Source organism: Rattus norvegicus, chromosome 18 (assembly GCF_021556685.1).
Source record: "Rattus norvegicus strain SHRSP/BbbUtx chromosome 18, alternate assembly SHRSP_T2T, whole genome shotgun sequence".
NCBI classification, from domain to species: Eukaryota; Metazoa; Chordata; class Mammalia; order Rodentia; family Muridae; genus Rattus; species Rattus norvegicus.
The window spans coordinates 13,365,272-13,388,159 of NC_141551.1; the positions used below are offsets into that span (position 1 = coordinate 13,365,272).

At 39.1% G+C, this 22,888-nt stretch overlaps 1 protein-coding gene across 2 annotated transcripts in view; it reads right to left on the bottom strand.

Annotated features, from left to right (window-relative positions):
* Positions 1-22,888, bottom strand: part of Ccdc178 (coiled-coil domain containing 178) — a 401,819-nt gene that overhangs the window by 111,785 nt on the left and 267,146 nt on the right. For both annotated transcript variants that reach the window (XM_087593662.1, XM_087593663.1), the window contains exon 21: positions 5,348-5,497. In XM_087593662.1, the coding sequence (XP_087449788.1) occupies positions 5,348-5,497 (150 nt within the window). The remainder of the gene's footprint in view (positions 1-5,347; positions 5,498-22,888) is intronic.

The window sequence follows — 22,888 nt, forward strand, 5'->3', positions numbered from 1 at the left end:
GCACCAGCTCAGTGAAGGCACTACCCAAAGTGATCCAGTCCTTCTTGCAATAAAAAAATATATATACCACAGGCTTAACTACAGGTGAACTGGTGGAGACAGTTTTCAGTTGATGTTGCCTCTTTCAAAATGACTGGGGGAGAGATAGGTGGGGAGGAGTGAAGGGAGGGGAAACTGTGATCAGGGTGTATTACATGAGAGAAGAATCCATTTTCAATAAAAAAGAAACAAAAGGAGAAATACAAGACTGGAGAAAAGTAAAAAATAATGATAAGGTGCAAAAACAAAACAAACAAAAAACAAACCAAGAGCGTGTGTGGCAGCATGGGAGTAGAGGTTGGCAGAAGTTTTACATCTTGTCTTATTGCTATTTTCTTCTGTGGTTTACACGTGACTGTTGATGGTGAACAATCTTCATAAATTTACCATAAGTCTATTTACTTGCAGATAAAAGAGCATCCTTCTAAAGAGTTATTTTAAACATCTTTCTAAAGAAGTCCTGCCAAAGAGGTCCTTAAACATCCTTCTAAAGAGCATATAATATAAAGAGGTCCTCCCAAAATATCCTTCAACCTCCTTCTACCGAACATCCTTCTAAAGAACTTCATTCTAAAGAAAATCATTCTAAAGAGGATACTTCTTTCCCTGAGAACATTCAGAAGCTTTAACACTCATCTGAGTGAATGTATGAGAAACAAGGACATTTCTAGCAGTACACAGATAAATACAATTATAGCTCATAGCTTCCTTTGAGAATGAGAATAACTTATTGTGACTTCTCTTTTATTTTTGTTCTTAATCTATTGTCTTGTGAGGTAAATTTTAATTCATAAATAATAAAATTGAGATTCAAAAGAGTAAATAACTTACAAGGAATCCATTCAATATTGTCTGATGAAACTTTAACTCCAGCCCTTGCCTTTTGCCCTCTCAAACATTCTGAGAGCAGAACTGGAGTTTTAGACTGCAACTTATAGCATACACAGATGGGGTAATGGCAATAGGAAAAAAGGCTCACTAACTGTGGTCCTTAAGCCTGGGTAAGTTGTTAAGTAATTGCCATTCCTTTAATTTTTGAAAACTGAATCCCGAGGCCAAAGGACCGAAGGGAAACATGTATTATTTCTAAATGTCTGGGTAATATATGCAAAGTGACTATAATGTATTACTCTTATCACACAGCTTTCCTTCTTTTTAAATTTATCTTCCTTTTGATTCATGAATTTTTACTTTTCTTATTTTTCAACAAAAGTGTTTACAAATAGAGGTAGAATTTCCTGCCATAACCAGTAATGAGAGAGAGTCAGCTGTAACTGCAAATGTCCAAAGTATCTTCACACTGAGTAAGGAAATAAACCCCCAACTTGGAGTATATGTATCAATAGGAAGGCTTAGAGACCCTCCATACAAAGTACAATTAGAATTATAACTATAAGTGTATAATACCATATGTACATCTGCAAACTAAGTAAATAATTATGATTAATGTTCATAACAATTAAATGTAAATAAATATTAGCAAGAGGATTAGAAACTAAGAATTTTTGTCTCTTAAATATCTTCTAAAATTTAATTCCTAACATCAATATTACTTACTTGTGAAATAGCACATTAAATATGTAGTATTATATAAATATGCAATAAAATATTAAGAGAAGAAACCATAGAATTTTTGTGGTAGAATGACTAGTATCCTATTTGAGACCCCCAAGATGACTAATCTTTACTTTTTGGAGGTCACATATAAGTATAATTAATTTTTAAAACAAAAAGTCAATACAAGAGATAGAAAAGAGAATCTCAGACATAGATGGTACCATAGACGATATTAGCACAACGGTCAAAGAATGTACAAAGTATAAAAAGTTTCTAACCCAAAACATTCAGGAAATTCAGGACACAATGTAAAGACCAAACCCAAGAATAACAGAAAAAGAAGAGAGTCAAGAATTCTAGATTTTAGGGCCAGAAAACATCTTCAACAAAATCATAGAAGAAAACTTCTCTAACCTATAGAAAGAAATGACCATAAATGTTTAAGAACCCTATAGAACACCAAATAGATTGCACCAGAAAAGAAATCCTCCTGTCACATAATAATCAAAACACTAAATGCACAGAATAAAGAATATTAAAAGCTGTAAAGGAAAAGGGCCAAGTAACATATAAAGGCAGACCTATCAGAATTACACCAGTCTTCTCAACAAAGAATCTAAAAGCCAGATGATCCTGGACAGATATCATGCAGATCCAAAGAGAACACAAATGCCAGCCTAGGCTACTATACCCAGAAAAACTCTCAATCACCATAGATGGAGAAACTAAGACATTCCATGACAAAACCAAATTTAAACAGTATTTTCTACCAATCCATCCCTATAGAGGATACTAGAAGGAAAATTCCAACACCAGGAGGATAACTATACCCAAGAAAACACAAGAAATTTATCATCTCACAAAAACTCAAAAGAGGAGGATCACACACACAAATCACCTCCAAAACAAAAATTAACACGAACTAACAATCACTGGTTTTTAATATCTCTCAAAAGCAATGGACTTAATTCCCCAATAAAACACAGACTGCAAACAAACTGGATATATAAACAGGATCCATCATTTTGCTGCATACAAGAAACACAGCTCAGTGACAAATATAGACACTACGTCAAACTAAAGGACTGGAAAAAGTTTTCCAAGCAAATGGTCCCAAGAAAGAAGCTGGAGTAGCCATTCGAATATCCAATAAAATAGACTTTCAACCAAAAGTTATCAAAGGAGATGGGACAGGATACTTGAAGCAATCCAAGTAAAATCAGGGACAAGGCTGCCCACTCTCTCCCCATCTACTTAGTGTATTAATGGAAGTTCTAGCTAAACCAATTAGATAAGAATAGGGAATCAAGGGAATACAAATTGGAAAGGAAGAAGTCAAGGAATCACTATCTGCAGATGATATGATAGACATTAGTGACCTCAAAATTCTAATAGAGAACTTCTACAGCTGATAAGCAAGTTCAGCAAAATGGCTGGATATAAAATTAACTCAAACAAATCAGTAGACTTTCTTTATACAATGATAAATGGTCAGAGAAAGAAATTAGGGAAACAAAACCCTTCACATAGTCATAAATAATATAAGATGTCTTGCTGTAACTCTACCCAAGCAAGTGGAAGATCTGTATGACAAGGACCTCAAGTCCCTGAAGAAAGAAATTGAAGAAGACCTCAGAAGATGAAAAGATCTCCCATGCTCATGGGTTAGTAGGATTAACATAATAAAAATGGCCGTCTTACCAAAAGCAAGCTATAGATTCAATCAAAATTCCTACTCAATTCTTTCTTCACAGACACAGAAAGAGCAATTCTCAACTTCGTGTGGAAAACAAAATAACCCAGGATAACAAACACAATTGTCAACAATGAAAACATTTCTAGGGGAATCACTATCCCTGACCTCAAGCAGTACTACAGAGCAATAGTGATAAAAACCGCATGGTAGTGATTCAGAGACAGATTGATCAATGGAATAGAATTGAAGACCCAGGCTCTAAGATTAACAATTGACAAATGGGACCTCATGAAATTGAAAAGCTTCTGTAAGACAAAGGACACCGCTAATAGGACAAAATGTCAACATACAGATTGGGAAAAGATCTTCACTAACCCTACATCTGATAGAGGGCTAATGTCTAAAATGTACAAATAACTCACAAAGTTAGACTACAGAAAACCCAATTCCAAAACAGTCATGAAATTTCTCCTCACATCAGTCAGAATGACTAAGTTCAAAACCTCAAGTGATAGTACATGCTGGTGAGGATGTGGAGAAAGAGGAATGTTTCTCCATTGTTGGTGGGATTGCAAACTGGTACAACCACCTGGAAATCAGTCTGGTTGTTCCTTAGAAAACTGGAAATAGTTCTATCTGAAGACCCAGCTATACTACTCCTGAGCATACACCCAATAGATGTTCCACCATACCACAAAAACATGTGCTCCACTATTCTCATAGCAGCCTTATTTGTAATAGCCAGAATCTGGAAACAACCCAGATGTCTCCCTCATCTGAAGAATGTATACAAAAAAAACGTGGTTCATTTACACAATAGTATACTATTCAGCTATTAAAAATGAGGACATCATGAATTTTGAGGGGAAAATGGATAGACTTAGAAAATATCATCCTGAGTAAGGTAACTCAGACTTAACATGACATGCATGGTATGTACTCACTGATAAGTGGGTATTAGCCAAAAAGTTCTGAATACTCATGATATGACTCACAGACCTTATGAAGCTTAACGAGAAGGAAGACCCAAGTGAGGATACTTCAATTCCACTTAGAAGTGAATAATCATGGGAGGCAGAGGGATGGAGGGATCTAGGTGGGAGAGGGAATGGGGAGGGAGAATGGGGAGGCAAGATAAGGTATGGGGGATGAGACAGGACAGAATCCCAAAGTGCCAGGAGAATGAATGGAAATATGCAGCAGTGTGGGGTGGAGGGTGGGGAGAACTCTAAAAGTCCCAGGGACTTGGGATATGAGAGGTTCCCAGGACTCAGTGGGGATGATGCTAGCCAAAATGTCCTACAGTGTGGAGATTTAGCCTGAAGAAACCAACTCCAGTAGATAGGAGCGGCCCCCAGTTGAGGCAGGGGGCTACCCACCATCTTCATAATTTTTGACCCAGAATTGTTCCTGTCTAAAGTAAATGGAGGGACAAAAATGAAGCAGAGATTGAAGGAAAGGCCATCCAGTGACTGGTCCAACTTGGGATCCATCCCATGTGCAAGTGCCAAACCCTCACACTATCATGGATGCCATGTTGGACTTGCAGACAGGTAGCTAGCTTGACTGTCCTCTGAGAGGCTCTACCAGTAGCTGACAGAGACAGATGCAAATACTTACAGCCAACCTTTGGACTGAGGTCAGGGAACCTGTGAAAAAGTTAGTTAGAGGAAGGACTGAAGAAGCAGAAGGGGATTGTAACCCCATTGAAAGAACAACAGTATCAACTAACCAGGACCTCTCAGAGCTCCCAGAAAATAAGTCACCAACCAAAGAGCATGTGTGGGCTGGTCCATGGCCTTAGCTATATATGTAGCAGAGGAGTATCTTGTCTGGACTCAGTGGGAATCCTACAGAAATGTGATGCCCCAGGGAAGGGGGATGCTGGTGGGTAAGGTGGGGGTGAGTGGATGGGTGGGTGGGCAACACCCTCTCAGAAGCAAAGGGGAAGGGAATGGGATAAAGAACTCTGAGAGAAGGGACCAGGAGGGGAGAACATTTAGAAGGTAAATAAACAAAATAATTTAATAAAAAGCTAAAATAAACAGTCAATACCTTTTTCTTATCAGAAACTGAAGAATTGAGTGACAGCAATCTGTCATATCCATTGAAGTAAGCTTCTTTCTCCTTTAAGAAAAGCATCTGTGTGTTTTGATACTCTTTGGCTAAACGTAGGTTTTCGTCTAGTAAATCGCTTTGACGTTCCTAGAAGAAAAAAATGTATTAGTATATATGTGAATTTGTATATTTACACACAAACATATGTTAAAATCATGCAGATTTGTTTGAATGTTTATATTTTTTAAAGTACTCAAAAATATTCTTACACAATGTATAAATAAACAAAATAATGAAAAATGTGTACTTAGGTACCAACATGCTCCGATTTTTGTTTTTGCTTTTGTTTGTTTGTTTGTTTCTGTGTGGATGCAGGGGTTTGTCTTGTTTTGCTAGTTTGTTTGTTGTTGAACAGTAATATGTGATTTCTCTGAGTGCACCTGCCTTTGGCTGGCCCTTTCATGGACTTCTCTCTGTCAACCCAGTGACTAACCTGTCCTAGGAAACTCCACTCACACTCCTGAGGCATCCTTCTTGTTCCTCACAGCGTTTTCCTTTCACATACCCACTGTGCTCACATGGGTAGAAAGCACTTCTGTCTATGGGTGTTGACACTTAGAGAAAACATTCAAAACAACAGAGGAGAGGATTGGGTATAGCTCAGTTTGTAAAGTGTTTGCCATGCAAACAGGAGGACCATCCCATTTTCAGGACCCAGGTTAAAAGCCAAAATTGGTGGTGAACAGTTATAATCTCAGCTCTGAGGGGGCAGAGACAGGAGGATCTCAGGGTTTATAGTCTAGACTAAGGAGCAGGAAGCCCTAGCTCCAGTGAGAGATCCTATTTCAAGAAACATAGATGGCTCCAGAGGAACCACACCTGTTGGTGTGCTCTGACCTATGATCATGTACTCTGGCATGGGCATTTACACACACACACACACACACACACACACACACACACACACCTTACTTATTTATAAGTAAAATGTAATAAAATTATTAAAAGAAGTTTACTCTTAGATGCTTCAGAAACTATAATTTACTCACAGACTATAACATTTTCAAACATGTTAATCTAATCATTCCTTTGGTGTGAATCTATTCTGAATTAACAACACTTGATCTAATGTACAATTCACCTGGCTGAAAATGTTTTGAGACCCATAAAGAGATTAACCATGGTGATTAAGCTACTAGATATAAAAATAGCTAAGGTAAAGTAATTAAAGCACTCCTGTGTGGAAGGCGCTCTCCCGTCAAACCTTTGGTTTGTTGCTAGAAATCATACATGGTATGAGAATATGAACAGGAAAATGTAATTCAGCAGAAAATTGCCCGTACAAATATTTCTGTATTTATACACCTAAAGATTTATTAAGGCCAACAGACATATTTCTCCTGGGTCCTGATCTCCCTACTGATCAGGAGTGATAAACTCTGTCACGGGTGTTCTTCTGGAAGCCAAATGATGAACGGAGATCCATTTCACATGTCCTTGTCCCAGTTCTATTCAAAATATTAGGACATTACACCTGGTACACCTACCTACATCTATACAGAAATATATTTCCTTAGGAGTCCAAACTTTGGGAATATTTTCATTTGGTGGAGTCAGTTTTTAAATGCTAGCTGTCATACATTTTGATACCCAAACATTCATTAAGATCTAACTCTCAGTTGGCTGGATTGAAAACCTGGTAAGTGTTCGACTGCTTACAAGGTAAAGGCACTTTGAGATTTTTTATGGGATATTTTATTTATTTATATTTCAAATGTTATTCCTTTTTCTGGCTTCCCTTCCACAAACCCCCAATCCCATCCCCTCCTCTGCTTCTATGATGGTGCTCCCCCACTCCCCCACCCACCTACTCCTACCTCATCACCCTGGCATCCCTTACACTGGGGCTTGGAGCCTTCACAGGACCAAGGGCCTCTCTTCCCATTGATGCCAGATAAGGCTGTCCTTGCTCCATATGCAGCTGGAGTTTATTTGCTACTCTGATTCCTGAATATGAAGTTCTACAATTTTGTGTATGTGTGCATTCAGTTACATGTATACGATTGTGTGCTTATGTAGATCAGAGGACATCCATTGGTGTGAAACTCCATGGGGTCACATTGGCTTATAACATTAACTAATTCATTCATCCATTTATTTCTTCATCCATTTATTTCTTCATTCAGCTATTTATTCAAGACATTCTATTTAGTTACTTAGACTTGATAGTATGTCATAAGAATTTTGTGGTATTGTGGGAAAATTTTTATTAACAAATTACACAAATACATAATAAGACTGCTGTACTCTACGTATTTCATACTTTTGATTTACATATATATCAAATTTATTCAAAAGAGTATATTTCAATACTATACTTGTTATTTATTTGGTTCTCATTATTAAGAATGTTGAAATGATTAACGCTGGGAATGTGTCCTATAAAGAGGGAATCATGAATGCCTGCTAATGACCTTCATAATTTAATAAGTAAATATCTAACATAATATGATATCTAAAATCATTTGTTAATCTTTGATGATTCGGAGATATGACAGTTTCTTCTCCTTGTTTTATATTAGGAGATTAAATATAACAACGAGGAGCTGAGTAGAAGCTACTTTGTAAGTTTCATGAGTGTTGAGACTCTAAACTTGCTCAGCCAAAAGATGTTTCTCAGAATAGATGTTGTAAGTAAGTACATGATAAATAAATGAATGGACAAAGGAAAGGACCCGTAGGTGAAAAGCAGTGGACAACTGGTCGGATGGATGGGTGAGTGAAGCGATGGATGAATTGATACATGAATAAATAGACAGATGAAGGAGTGAATATTGCTACAGCAATATGAATAAATGGGAGGATAAGCACAGGAATGATTAGGTGGATAAATGTATAGTATATAAATGAAGAATGACCATAATACCACTTGGACACGGCCTATATTTTCCATATTAGAACCTCATATTTTATTTGCCAACTCCTGCATGGAAGCCTTTGTGATACTACAAATTACTACAATGGTAAAGATTCACTAATTATATTATTTTTTTCACTCTGTATGAGAGAGTAAACTATTCAGTACAACAGTGGGTATAGGGCATGCATTTGGATACCCAAGTACACCTTCTGGACCAAAGTATAAATGGCATTTCACGTCTCCTGGTGATAGTTATACACAAAAATGAATTGAGCTGAACATAACCATTGATTCATGAGTTCCACATACAACAAATAAGACTCCAGCAGTTACTTTAATGATGAAAGATCCTACCCAGCATGCTCAACGTTATTCTAACTGGAATTATGATACAATAAGAAAATAAGAAGTTAGACAGGATGAAGGAAACCTAGTGTAGCATCTTTCTAGTGTCTACTAGAAGAGGTAGACTGAGCAGAAGGAATCTTACTGATTTGCCTTCATTGTTGGATGCCGTTAGGTTTTGTGAAGATAATGCTTCAAGGTTTGTAAGTATGAGCCAGGGGGCTGACTCAGACAGTGGTGCATTGCACATGGGGGTATGTGATCTACGCCAGCATGTCCTGATCAAAGGTCAGGCACTCCGCTTAAAAGCTGGGTGGTGTTGCACATGATATTGGTGTGTCTGTTGTTCTGGTCATAACAGTACTCAAAATCTCAAGGCTGTTCCCTGAAATTTCCCTCTGAGCGACTGCCTGAGGTTTTATTATTCTCTCTTTACAGATAAGGGAAGTCAAAACAATGAAAAATTAGGTGGGGAAATTCATAGTTTTGGAAAATGGCTACAGCAATATTTTCAGTCAAAGATACTTTAAAAAAATCTGATCATTCCACATACAAGTCAAGTCTATTTGCTCCTTCTATGGTTGCTTAATACATGTGTGGTTTATCCAGACAGTCAAATATGGTAAAAATAATGCTGTGACTTTTCAGCTAGTTCATAGATAGCATATACCTTCTGTCTGGCCTTCTCTTTCAGGACATTTGGCCTTGCACTGACTACTGTGTTGTAAGAGATCTAGGTCACAGAGGAAGACCATATGTCAGTGGGTCAATGAAGAGTCAGTTGATGAATAAAATATCTAGAGATAGAACCAGAGCCCACTGTCTAAAATTACAGACGCCATCTAGCTGATTGTCTAGAATTGAGACCCAGTGGCCATCCATTCCTCTCAAATCCTGTCCAAATTTGTGTCATAGAGCCATGAACTTCATAAATGGCCACATTACACAAGGAAGTTTTGAGTATGTATGACCCAAACAGAGGCACCAATATCTTGTTCATCACCACATAGCTTTTAAATGGGTACCTGACCTTTGATTAGGAGGTACTGGCAGTAGACCACATATCCTCGTGTGCAATGCACCCTGGCTCATACTTACAGACTTTGCAGCATTGTCTTTACAAAACCTAATGGCATCCAACAATGAAGACAAGTCACTAAGCTCCCATCTGCTCAGTCCACATTTGCCCTGTAATCTGCTACACTCACAGTTTGTTGCCATAGATAAAGTAGGGCTGCTGAGGGAAAAGAGAACTTTGGCCCCTGAGAAGTCACATTTCACTATAAGTCACTATGAGCTTATTGGGTATATAAAATCTGTTGTCTTGTGATATTTTATCTACTATATAGCCTGTGCTTTGATTAGGAATGACATATTCACTGGCAAGTCCTAGATCATGAGTTTTCCAATCAGAAGACTCCAGAACTCTGGATTATGGTTGAATGCAGCAGGGACATTATACCATTGAGGCCAATAAAAGTCAAACCAGGGACACCCACCATAGAGAAAGCCTAAATTCCTGAAAAAAATGTACTTTAAAGATGGACTAGACATTGAGGAGATTATAAAAGAAACCTGTGATTCAAACTAGAAAATGACTATAGTTAAAACGTTTGCATTGTAAGAATACATGATACATGTAGAAAGCATAAGAGGTCACCTTAAACGATGGTATAAAATAAATCATGTTGTCGGTGTCATTCATGTTCTCAATGACACTCAATATAAGTAGTCAGATCTGGCTTTCTGGGCAGAGAGGCCAGGCTCTATCAGTATGTACTCTAACAGAGTTTTCACATCCTGACCCACTTCTAAGTCAAAATCTCCTATCCCAATGTAATTATTAATTATCTGCTGCTGTCTCTTCTGATCTTTTCTGATGATGTATCTGTTACTTGAATCTTGGTTATTAAGTTTGTTTCAGACTGCTCCTTACTCCCCCCAGGCACTCTAGTGGAAACAACCGCTATGTGCATGTAGACCACACCATTCCAACTTTAACCCTGCATCTGAAAGGAATTGACTCCCCTCAGAAAACACCAGAAGTTGTATTGAATTGAAGTTGTATTGCTAGTATTTGTTGACAAATTTTACTCTCTCATGCTCACTAGCTTTTCTCTTATCTGTTTGTTCATTCACCTGCTTGTTCTACAAACCTTTACTAAGTTGATTCTATGGTCCCAGCTCTGTGGCTAATCTAGGGATTAAAAAAGATTATGGTACAATAGCACTCACCAGGGATTCCGGGCTAGGATGAGAAGGGCAGAAGTGCCCTAGTGAGTGTAGGTGATGGACAGTGGAACTGGGATCAAAGTCAACTCTGCCACATGGACTGGCATATACTTGAGCAAATTTGAGAATCAAGCAAAAATGTGGTTTTTTTTAGCCTCTTTAGGGTTTTAAGGGTATTGCTATATCACTTGTGAATTAGACTCATATAGATAATGTCACATGTCCTGCAGTCCGTTGGCTTTAAGGTATCTATTGTTAATGGCACAAGCAATGAAAGACACCCACACGGCCCCTCCCCCTCCCATCCCACTGAAAGATAGGGTTGTAACTCAGACTCAGTTGCAAGTAAGGATTGTGGCCCTACAGGGGCCAAGGCACTACATCGTCTGTTCTAGTTGTGACATGGACAGCTCCTTGTCCCATGTGTTAAAGACTCCGTCTCCAGTAGGTGCAGCTAGTTAAGGTCTGGGTGAAGAAAGCAGGTCATGGGGACATAGGTTTCCTGAATGTATTGTACCCCAGACATTGGTTGCTGTTTTCTGGCTGATATGAGGCAAGCATCTTTCCTCCTCCATGTATTGTCAACATCGTGTTCTGCCTCCCTACAGTCCAGAAACAATAGAAAGGTAAATATGGATCAAAACTTCTGAATCTGGGAGCCAAAAATAGACTTTCCTTCTCTTAGCTATTTCTTTTTTGGTGATTGTCAGAGCAATAGAAAAGTGGCTAGACACCATCAATTAAGAGCCACCTAATTTGCATCTGCATGGTTCTCCAAACCTCTTGGCACTAGATTTGCATACAAGAAAACTTTGTGTAAATAGGATTTGGGTGGTTGAAAGTAAGTGGGTGCATTCATTTGGCTGTATATGCATGTGTTCATAAGTGTGCATTTGGGTGCATATGCACAAGCATGTGTATGTACATGGATGAGGAAAACAATTTCAGGCATGTTTCTCAGGCTTCATCTACCTTCTTTGATTTATAGTTCTCACTGCTCTGGGACTCACCAAGTAAGGCAGGCTGGACTGCTAGCAAGCCCCAAGGGATCTGCCTGTCTCCTCTTCTATAGAACTGGGTCAGTGACACTGGCTTTTTAAAATGTGGGTTCTAGGGAATGAACTCAAGTCTTTATGCTTGTGAAGGAGGCATTTGACTGATCCATCACCCTAGTCTTATAATGACATTTTGATGCTATTAAAGCAAGTGTAATGACTAAGACTGATTTCGTAGGATGTACACATATAGACTTCTGAGTAAATGAGTCCGAGGACTGGGTCTCCAGCTCACTATGAATACTCACTTTAGAAGCACTCCTTTTGATAAACATGCATTAGGGCTTACAGTCATTAGCACTCTGAATACGCTCAACCTCACCAATGCACATGCGCAGGAACACACACATTCAAAATATATGCCAATTCTCCAAAAGTACAGCAGAGAGGGACTGTATAGACTCTATTAGCTGCATCACCTACTGTGTGCACAGAGGCATTATTGCATAGCCACCCCCTTAAAATCTATATGCCAATTACTACAGAAAGCAAGAGTTCTCCCCAGTGTTCCAGAGGAGCAAGCCTGTAAGAGTGATATGTGTCGATACCCCGAAGCCTCAGAGGAGTAAATAAATGTTTTAACTCTCCCAGGACCAACTTCCTTGTCTGTGCTGCCATGGAAACCAGTCTCGTGTCCAACTTGAGTTCTGCGATAATTAGTCTTAAAAGAACATTCTTGATTTGTAAGTGAACGAATCAGCCCTCTGCATAGAGGCTGTTGTAAGCCTCAAAGTCTGCACATGATGGTTTTTTGACAAAATGTTCAATATTGATTCATTAATTAAAAAAAAACAACAACAACAAACCACTTAGTGGGCAAGAGATAAATTCAGAGCCTGGTAGGGACATTCTGGGTGACGCTTGTATTCAGAGCTGGTCAGGCAGACCTCTCCCTGCCAGACTTCAAGGTCAGGGTTTCTGTAACTTTACTACTCCAGCACTCAAGGAACTCCTCATCCTTGCTCCCGTACTAGGTTAGGTTGCAGATGATTTCCTGTTTTGATGTATTGAACATTTCTAATGATCATTATCACATTGCCTCTTGCAACTGAAATGTGACTTGGAATCTGTGACTGTTTCACATTGATTATATCTGTCCCTTGTCTTCACATTGTTTTCATTGTATGTGTCTGACCAGGGATTATAAATACCACATGGAAAATACAGCATTTCAGAGTAGGAGGCTTCCATCAGATGAGGAATTTGAGCCATTCACAGAGATGATCTCATTAGAACAAGCTGGTAAAGGCGGGATATCTAGCCAAACAGAACAGTCCCATGACAGACCAGTCCTGGGCAAACTGATGAGCACACTTGGAAGAAAGCATCAGCTTTGAAATGGATTCCAAATATAGTTCACGTATAGGACTTTGCACATGTTCTCAACAGGAAACCTCCATCCAGAAATGGAGACATTTAATAAATACTCAAAAGCACTCAATTAACATGGGTAAGTGTTCAAAGAGAAAGGAACATTTTCCTCTATATGAACACTTAAGAACACTTACAGGAGTGTCTCTTATGCTTTGTGTTTGTTATGAGACAGTCTCACATATCCCAGGCTGGCTCTGACCTTACCACGGAGTGAAGGATGAAGCGCAGTTTCTGATCCCCACCACCTAAGTGCTAGGATTATAGTTGGGGAGCATCATGGCCAGTTCTGCACAGTGCTATAGATTCAACTTGGGCGTTCCTGCATGCTAGACATAAGTTCTATCAGATGAACCATGCACCCAGCTTAAATTAGGCATTAAATTTCTAGTTGATCAAATTTTCTTTTATACTAGATATTCCTTCAGACCAGGGGGTTTCAGCCTTCCTAAAGTTGCAAGTCTTTAATATATATAGTTCCTCTATTGTGGTCACCCACAACCATTGAATCATTTCATTGCTACTATATAGCTGTATTTACTATGGTTACAAATCATAATCTAAATATTTGTGTTTTCAGATGTTCTTAGGTGGCCCTTGCGAAAGGATTATTTGGCCTCCAAATGGATTGTGAGGGGTGGTGACCCACGGGTTGTGAACCATATCCTTAGGTTCCAACTAGCTAACTACAGAAATAAATAGGGAAAAACATGAACAGCAAGAGGGAAGCAGTGTCACCTAGCCATAGTCCCAATATTCCAAAGTAAAGTGCATGGCTTAAATTATATATAAAGTGTCTGACATCTCAGAAACAATTCTGAATTAGTAGCATGGCGGTATTAATCTCACTAACATATCTGTTATATGCTAACTAAACTTTAAATTTTAACCTAAGTATTTCTGTTCTTAAAGTTGTTTTCCTGTGATGTGACTTAAAATTATGAAACAGAGACATAGACATCCTTTTCCTGTAAAGTATGCTCATGCATTATTTCAATTTAATTACACCTCAATTTGTCTATATATTAAAAATGGGTTTTTTTGAGTGTGTCAATTTTTAGTCAAGGGCCCAACAGCCATTTCCTCTTCCAGAGAAAGTCCTGCTTAGGATAGTTTAAGATTTAGAAGGGTTTTCTGTTTACGCACATTTTAATGATGTACGTTTCTACTTCAGTGGTGGCAAAGGCTGATCAGTCATGGAAAGGTCACTTAACACTAAATAGACCCTTTCTTTATGTAATTACAAAGAATAATATCTTTGTGCTGATGGCACTGCACACCGAGTGGGTGATGCAGAGAATTAATGTGCTGCCTTGTTGGCCCATGGGATGCACATTCTGATACAATAACCACAACTTACTCTAATTACGCTGCTTTAAAAGGTCATCAGCAAAAAAGAGTTAAGGAATTATAACTAACTCTATCATAGAGGAACAGTGCACCACATAAATGCACTCTAAGAGCAGACCACGTACCTCCGTTATAAACTAGAGAGGAGTTAATATAAAAGGAGAAAGTAAGGATGTGGATGTGTGTGTGCAGGAAATGCTGAAAAAATTTAACGATGCAATTTCTTTTTATGACACATGTTATTGATGAGGGTTTGATATCCTGATCTCTTGGAATATTGGTGGGCAGGGCTTACTTTTTAATTTTTCATTGTCGTGTCCATGTTCATATTATGACAGATTAAAAATAAATTTACTTTCTTAGAAAATAACACATGTCAATTAGACGTCACACATAACCACAAAGTGGTACATGACACAGCCACTGTCATTTCAACCTTCAGTTTATCTTTATATATGATCTAATCCCTTCAGGAATAAATTGATAAAAGCAAAAAGCAAAAACCCCAATGTAACATCTATGGTGTGGAAATGGAGGACAGGAGGGTGGATTCTTTGTCTTAGATCATACATGAATAGTATCAAATCCATAGTTTGCATCCAACAGCCTTCATGGCCTCAGTCTGTTCCCAATCTCAGATCTGGATTACAGCTTTCCTGAGTCTAAATTGATGCTTTGGATGCGCTTACTTCTGAATACCTTCCAAAATTACAAAAGGTAACATAAAAACAGTAGATATTATTTGAAAAAGGTTATTTTAAATTTAGGCATTTCTTTCTGACTTTCCAGGAAACAGAGCACAGAACAGAGGTGCCAAGTGAAAGACGTTCACAGAATGATAAAGTCCCCCATTCATACGTTTTCCCTGTTGATATTGATAGTTCCATGATCTCCCTCACTCGTAAAGAAGAACCCACAGATGTGTCCATCTCCTTTTGCTCAGTATTTGGGTCGCTCTTCAATCCTGGCAGTGCATCTCAAGTGTAAGTAGGAACCAAGATACATGAAGCATCTTTTATCTTGAGTTGCGTCTACTGTTCAAATAAACTTAATCCCAGGGCTCAGGAAAAAGGATCAGTAAACCATAGCTCTGCAGTCAAATCTATACCACCCCTGCTTCCTAAGTGCTATCCACTGGCACACCAACATCCGAGTAAATTTACTTATACTTACGTATTGGACATGGCCTATTTTATATGTCCCGTTGCAGTGTAACTGGAGAGATGGAAGGAATTTGAAATAGGTGCTCTGTGTCCCTTTCTAGATCTTCTCTAGATTTTTAATTACAATACCAGTGCACCACACAATGAACCTGCAATACAGACCTCACATTCAAGGTCTATTGGAACTGTAGTTAGGCTTGTGTGTGAGGGACGACTAATACAAGGCATTTTCTTTTCCTTTTTGACAGGGGCAAATACTAAAAAAGACAGGGACAACCAACCAATAATAACTTCAACAACTCTTCCTTAAAAGTAGTGAAAGTTTTAAAGCACTCTCAAAATGGAATCAATAATTTTGCAGAGAGCTGTCAGACATGCTAAAGTAGCATCGATAGTACTCAAATATCTCTTGTAGCCATGTCTCATTTGGTTAAGTGTAATTCGTAGAAGGCAGGCTAGAGGTCTGCTCATCTTTTGCTTCTGCAATTTCTGTTATGAGAGTCCAGGATGGACCTTATTTTGCCAAGCTGAGTTTTAACTTTTGCAGGTAATCTTCAGAATAGCTAATTAAATACGATGGTCCTACTGCCTTGCACTGCACAGCGGTTGAAGGAAATGGTGTAGACACGCCCTGGAGTGACCTTTAAAAAGGAGCACTATGCAGGGAACGAGGGAGGAAAATTCTACACAATTCAACTCATGGGGAAGGGCTGACATATGATTTAAGGAAACAAGGATTAAACCTTGTAGGAGACCCACATGAATCCAAGCTGCAATCTGCTACATAGGAGCAGGGAGGGTTACATCCAGCCCATGGATGCTCTTTGGTTAGTGGTTCAGACTCTGAGATCCCCAGGTAAGTTGACTTTGTTGCTCTTCCTATGGAGTTCCTATCCCCTTCAGGCCTGCCTCCTTCCCCCTTTCCTTCCATAAGAGTCCTCGAGTTCCAGCTACGGTTTGAGTTCCTGAACAACGAGAGCGGGGCTAGCCCAGAAGCTGTTGCCTGTACTTGGGAGATGTTCTTCTAGCTGGGCTGCCTTGTCTGATCTTAGTAGAAGAGAAAGTGCCTAGCATCACAGACTTGAACTGCCAGGGTAGGAGGGATTGTGGGGTTGTGGCAGGGCAGAACCAGTTTAGAGGAGAAGGGAAAGGAAGATGGAGAAAGGATTATGGGAGGGGGTGACTGGGAGGGTGGCAGTGAGCAGGATGTAAAGTGAATAAGTAAAAAATAACATTAAATTAAACAAACAAAAAACCCAACCAAATAAAAAAAACAAAAAGACTTGTAGTGATTGAAATAAATTTGTGATGCAATATTTTGCTGTGTATAGGCTATTTGCAGTCTCCTCATATGGTTAAGTGGGCAGATGATACAATTGAATGCATATAACTTTAACACAAGTTAAACCAAACCCCAAGAAACTCCGTTCGTATGTATTGGCAAGATAAGGTTCCCTGGGACCAAAAGCACTGGATTGATTGTATTGTAACAGTTATGCATGACAGCAAAGGAAGCCAAAGCTGACGCCAACATAATGAGTTACCAAATTTGTGGCTGTTTTTCATCATGTCTTGCTTTTTTGTCAAGTTTGTGCTTGTTCAGTTTTTTATCCTCTCCCAATATAATATTTTATTAATTAGTTGAAAATTTCACATAATGCACCCTGATCTCATTCACCTCCAGGTCACCTCACATCCAACCCCATCCCCAGACACCTTTCCTTAAAAAAGAAGAAGAAGAAAAAAAAAGTACAATTTGTGTTGTTCATACACTCATTGGTCAAGGTCAAACTCAGAGTGGCCAACCCCTTAAAAGAAATCGAGTCCTGCACCGTTAACTTCAGAAGCTTCCAACTTCGACGTGCTACCCTTCAGCATCCCTATCATAATGTTTAAGAGTTTTCTTCACTGGTTTCCTGTCTAGACTATTTCGGGGAGGGGGTTGAAATTGGGGAGGGAGAGATTGTCACAGAAGCCTTCTATGACATTCGCAATTATGTGCATCTGCAGTCGTCAACACCACTGAAAAGAAACATCCGTGCCCTTTACAGTCAGCAGCACAAAGGATCATGGACATGGACATGGTTTCTGGCCTCAGCACAAACCACTGACCTCACCCTGGTCTCCAGTACAGGCCACTGACCCCAGCAGGGCCTCCTTCTACAGCAGGGGCCATGGCACCACCATAGGCTTCAGCAGAGGTCACAGACATCTCTTTTTCCCCCAATATACTATTTTTATTGATTATTTGCCAGTTTCACATCTATTTCCCCATTCCTACCTGAGATACTCCTCAGCAACGAGTGCTCAATCCTCTAAGATCTTGTAACCACTGACCTTCCTCCTTCAGACGCCATCTTTCCATCCTGCCATATTCCAAACCTCTATGCTTTCCGGGCTTTCTCCCTTCCCACATTGCCATTTGGAAAGGAATGCCGGAAAGAACTAAACCCAGAAAACTTTTCACCTATTTTGTTTTCCTCCCAGAATAAGATTCAGCTGCCTCAGGAGAATCCCACCGTGGGAGGAGGACCCTGGGTTGGAGGTTACATGGCTACCTTGTTTTTGTTTCTGGTCAGGTGTAATTGATATAATCATGACAGTGAGCGTGTGGGACTGCAAATCTTAACTCTACCTGGAAGGTTAGAGACTCAGAGATACTGTATGCTTCTGTGTCAACCCCACATTTCAGCCTGGCATAGAACGGCGATATCAAGGAGGCAGGGAAATGTATGCAAGGGCAGATTCATGACCCGTGCATTTACCTCCTCATACACAGAGCTATGATGATAGAATCTTGGTTTTGGATTTCTGAAAAACTGAAGAGAAGTTTCGACCAACAACCAACCAACAAACAAAAAAACCCACACAGCCTCTCCATGGGCTGGGACACAAAAACGAAGCATTTTTTGCATTTAGAAGATTTTTCTGATCGAGAAATAATATTTAATGAATTTACAGTGTCATATGGTAAAGTTCATAAACATGCCAAGGGGACAGCTTAGCCCATACGTGCTCCTCATGTAAGCAGACGAGCCTAAGTTGAGTTCTATGGATTTGAACATTCACTCATAGGAAAATAAAAGACAAAAAGATTGCAGCAGTGGCTGTGCCTTGCAGTGCCAGCACTGGAAAGGTGGATACAGAAGACCCCAGGCTCAGTGAGAGACGGACAAACAGACAACAGAAAGAGTGATTGAGTGGTCGAGAGGATGCCTGATACTAATCTCTGACATCAGCATATACACACATTAATAAGCACACTTACCCACTCTTATGTACACACATGTGTACACAAAATAAACACTTCAACTCTTCTTTTTTCCCCGAAAATATTTGTACCTTTATTATTATTATTATTATTATTATTATTATAAGTTATGTTTTATTTTCTTATTAATCATTTTATTTGCTTACATTTTAAATGATATCCCCCTTCCCTGTTACCCCTCCACAAACTCCCCATCCTGTCCCCACCTTTCAACTCTTCTAACGAAAGAGGCAATAGACACAGAACAGTGAGCCCTTCCATCTCACGTCAGGTACTTCTCTACACTGCTGCTGCTGTTTATTATCGTTATTAACCTGGTATTAATTTCCCACCTCCTTGAACTGACTTTGCTGTATTAACTTTGTGCCTTTACGTGTGATGCGTAGTAGACTTGGCGAGCATCATTTCCATTACCAGACGAGTGAAATCATGTGATCCTCATGCCCTCTTGAGCACACCAGTGTCTGGACAAAGGAGACAAAGGACACAGGTGTGCTGAACAAGAGTCACTTGGTTTTTCAAAGTGGCCACCTCAGCCAAGCGTTCTCAGATGAGCGGGATTTTCAGAGGATTACACAGGACCGGCATTTTTGTGTGCGCTATGTTTTTTTCTTTGAGCTGTTTAAAGAAGCCTTCATGATTCATGTTTACAACCTAAAAAAACATAGGAATTTATCCATTTACATTTTGACTGAGAAAAATAATAAGGTTTCCGGGTCTTTAAACTCTAGTTTGTGGAAGCATTTTACTGTGTAATCTCTCTGTGCTGCACCCCAGTGTACGTGCAGATTTCCCTGGAACAGAAGCAGAAATCTAAACCATCTGCTTTGCTGCATACGTGCACTTCACTAAGCTCTGTCCCTACAATCCAGAGATTAACACTCTAAAAAAAAAAGAGTAAGGGAGTTTCTGGGAAACGAGTGGAGGTGATCCTTTTTTTATTTTATTTTTTTTTTTAAGTTACAGAGTGTCTTTTACAATCACAGACACATATTTAAATCCTCTGGGCAAGTGGAAATTGCAAATCGCAAATTAAAAGCAGCATTTAAGTGACCTCATCCAAAATATCTGAGCACAGAAATCCGTACATTTGCTGCATATCTGGATGATCGGACAAGAAGGAGGAACATCAATGGCAGCTGCTCCACGGTGCTCTTTCCCTTCTATTTTTTTTTAAGACAGGAGCAGGACTGCCCAGGTTTTAGGATTCTTTCTTCCTTCAGTCCCACCTCAGCAAGAGCTGCTCCATTCCTCAATCATACCCAGCCTATGGCACATCCATTGTACTTCCTTCTAAAAGTTACTTTGGGTTCTTCCTGGAACAGAAGAAGCAGCCTATCTTCAGTCAGTAAATGCACTGCCAATTCCAGAACTGCTTGGCATTGTCCAACTTGTACCTTGCAGCGATCTTAGAGCAAAGACTGGCTCGAAAGGATAGCGCCCGAGAGGAAAGCCATCACATGCCACCAGATGCTGGCGTCTGGAACATCCTACAAAGAGAGTCCTGAGTGTGATTCTGAGTCTCCATACTCATGCGTGCTGTGTTGTGAGTCTCAAGCATTTTATCTGTCCTCTGGACTTCCCAGTGATTCCCCAGAAGAGACATATTGAGAAGTTTTGACTACAACCGTTAGTCTCAGGAACCCACACCTGTGAGTTAGAGGACGTATATGGGACAGCATGTGGTTGTTTCTGTAAGTTGTATTCAAGGTCACAGAGTAGTTTGAGCTGTTTGGTACTCTCTAATTACATAAATTCTAGAAAGTGGATGATCTTTCTTGGCTAAAAGCTAAAGATGTGTGGAAGAACAAGCAGTGGAAATTTGAAATGTGAGACAGCTGAGAGCTTGGACAACCAACTTTTCCCTAGCTCATGGCCCTGAGAATGGAAGAAGGAGCCTATAAGCCAGAGGATGCAGGCAGACTTTAGTCAGGGCAGTGTAAATGGTTCTCAACATGAAGCTGGAGAGACAGCAGACACTAGTTCTAGTGACTACCACCCATCTAGGTGATCAGAGAAAACAGGCTTTCTTGAGTTTCTTCTGACCTACAGAGCCATGAGAGAACTTCATGTTTTTAGTTTCCATGTTTTTGGTTTGCTTATAAAAGTCACAATAAAAACAACTAATGGGGTGATGGCTGAGTTATTGTGCTAAGTTACATTGATAAAAGGTTCAGTAAGATATTGCATGAAGTGTACTGCTAGGTACACAGCTAAAGCTCATAAAGTTGACGACCCAATGACACATGCACACACTAAAGTCTGTGCACCTTGTTAATAAATAATCTTAAGTCTTTGTCAATTCTTTTATTCTTAGTTTGCACATAGTATGTGATTTCTAATATTTTGTGAATTGACTTGAGGGATATCAATCACCACAGGCCAAAAATTTCTAACAAAATACGGTCTATGCTATGCTTGCTTAACTAAATTTTTTATTAATAATGGCAACAGATTTATAATCATTTAATTGAAATAAATATATTAACCTTTTGAGGATTTAATCCATTCCATTCTAAGGTAAACTGACAGGATTTACAATATGTCTTATTCTGTCATCACTAAATATATGTTTATGCATTACAATGAATTCCCATTCTGTCAAGTAAAAAAGGCTTGATAGTTAATATCTTTTAAAAGATTAAATAATTTTCTGAGCATACGAATAACTCTGCAAAACAGTGTAAGTTAAGAAAAATCACAAATAAGTAAGGATTTAACAAATAAGTAAGGATTTAACCTAGGAACCAAAACTAAATACAAAAAAAAAATCTTCTAATAGAAATAACATGTGTGAAAACATAAGTGAAAAGAATAAAAAGAAAAAAAAAGCAATAGAACCAAGGAGGACATCACTTGAGAAACAACAGCTGATGATGTCCTTTGGCCTCCACATATATGTGCACATACATGTATACACAAACACACAAGCATTGACACACACAGGAAGATGCAAACACACAAACACACTTCACTGTACTCCTTTAAATTTAACACATAAGAATATGTTTTATAAATATATAGAGTGTAGATACACATTACACTTAATGACTGCATATTATGAAGGAGCTGAAGAATATTGTACTAGGTATATTTTCCTTAATAAAAGATCATAACATCTTTTTCTCTATTCATTAAACTCTCCATAAATCAATAAATCAAAGGATCTTCGTTTTGGTGCAGTTAGAGATTATTACAGAATCTAAAACTAATTGAAACGTAGAGAACAACAGTCCATGAGATACCCATCCCCAGTTGATTTATCTGCACACAACCACTACACCTAAGGCTTGGTGACGTAGTGGAGGAGGGTACAGAAATATCGTAACAGTCAGAAGACCAGAGAGTTTGACGCAAGACTCTTCTACCTATGACAGGGAAGTTGTACCCAAGAAACCTCAACAATGTGATTGCTTAAAAGACCTGCACAATGACACCAGTTAACATGACAACACGGATTTCAAGGGCCCCACCTCTAGGTGAAGATGTACAGGCGAGTAGTGGCTACTGCAAGAGGGAGAATCCTTCTTCTCCGTGGGCTAGACCCCTGGTAGGCTATCCAGTCCCACTTGATGAGTTGTAACAAATATACATACAAAAATAACAGGAAACAGACTCCGCCTGTTCTTATGACTGCTTTTAGACCCATCTCTTATCATGTTAAACCATTCCTTTTCTCCTTTTCTGAAAGCTATCAAAAATGTACTTTGAATCCTAGAAAGGACTTTTGTATTTATGGAGATTATGAATTGAACCTTCAGTGTTAACGTAATATGGATTATCAGTGTTTTAACTTGGGATGACTCAAACATCTGCTTTCCCAACATAACT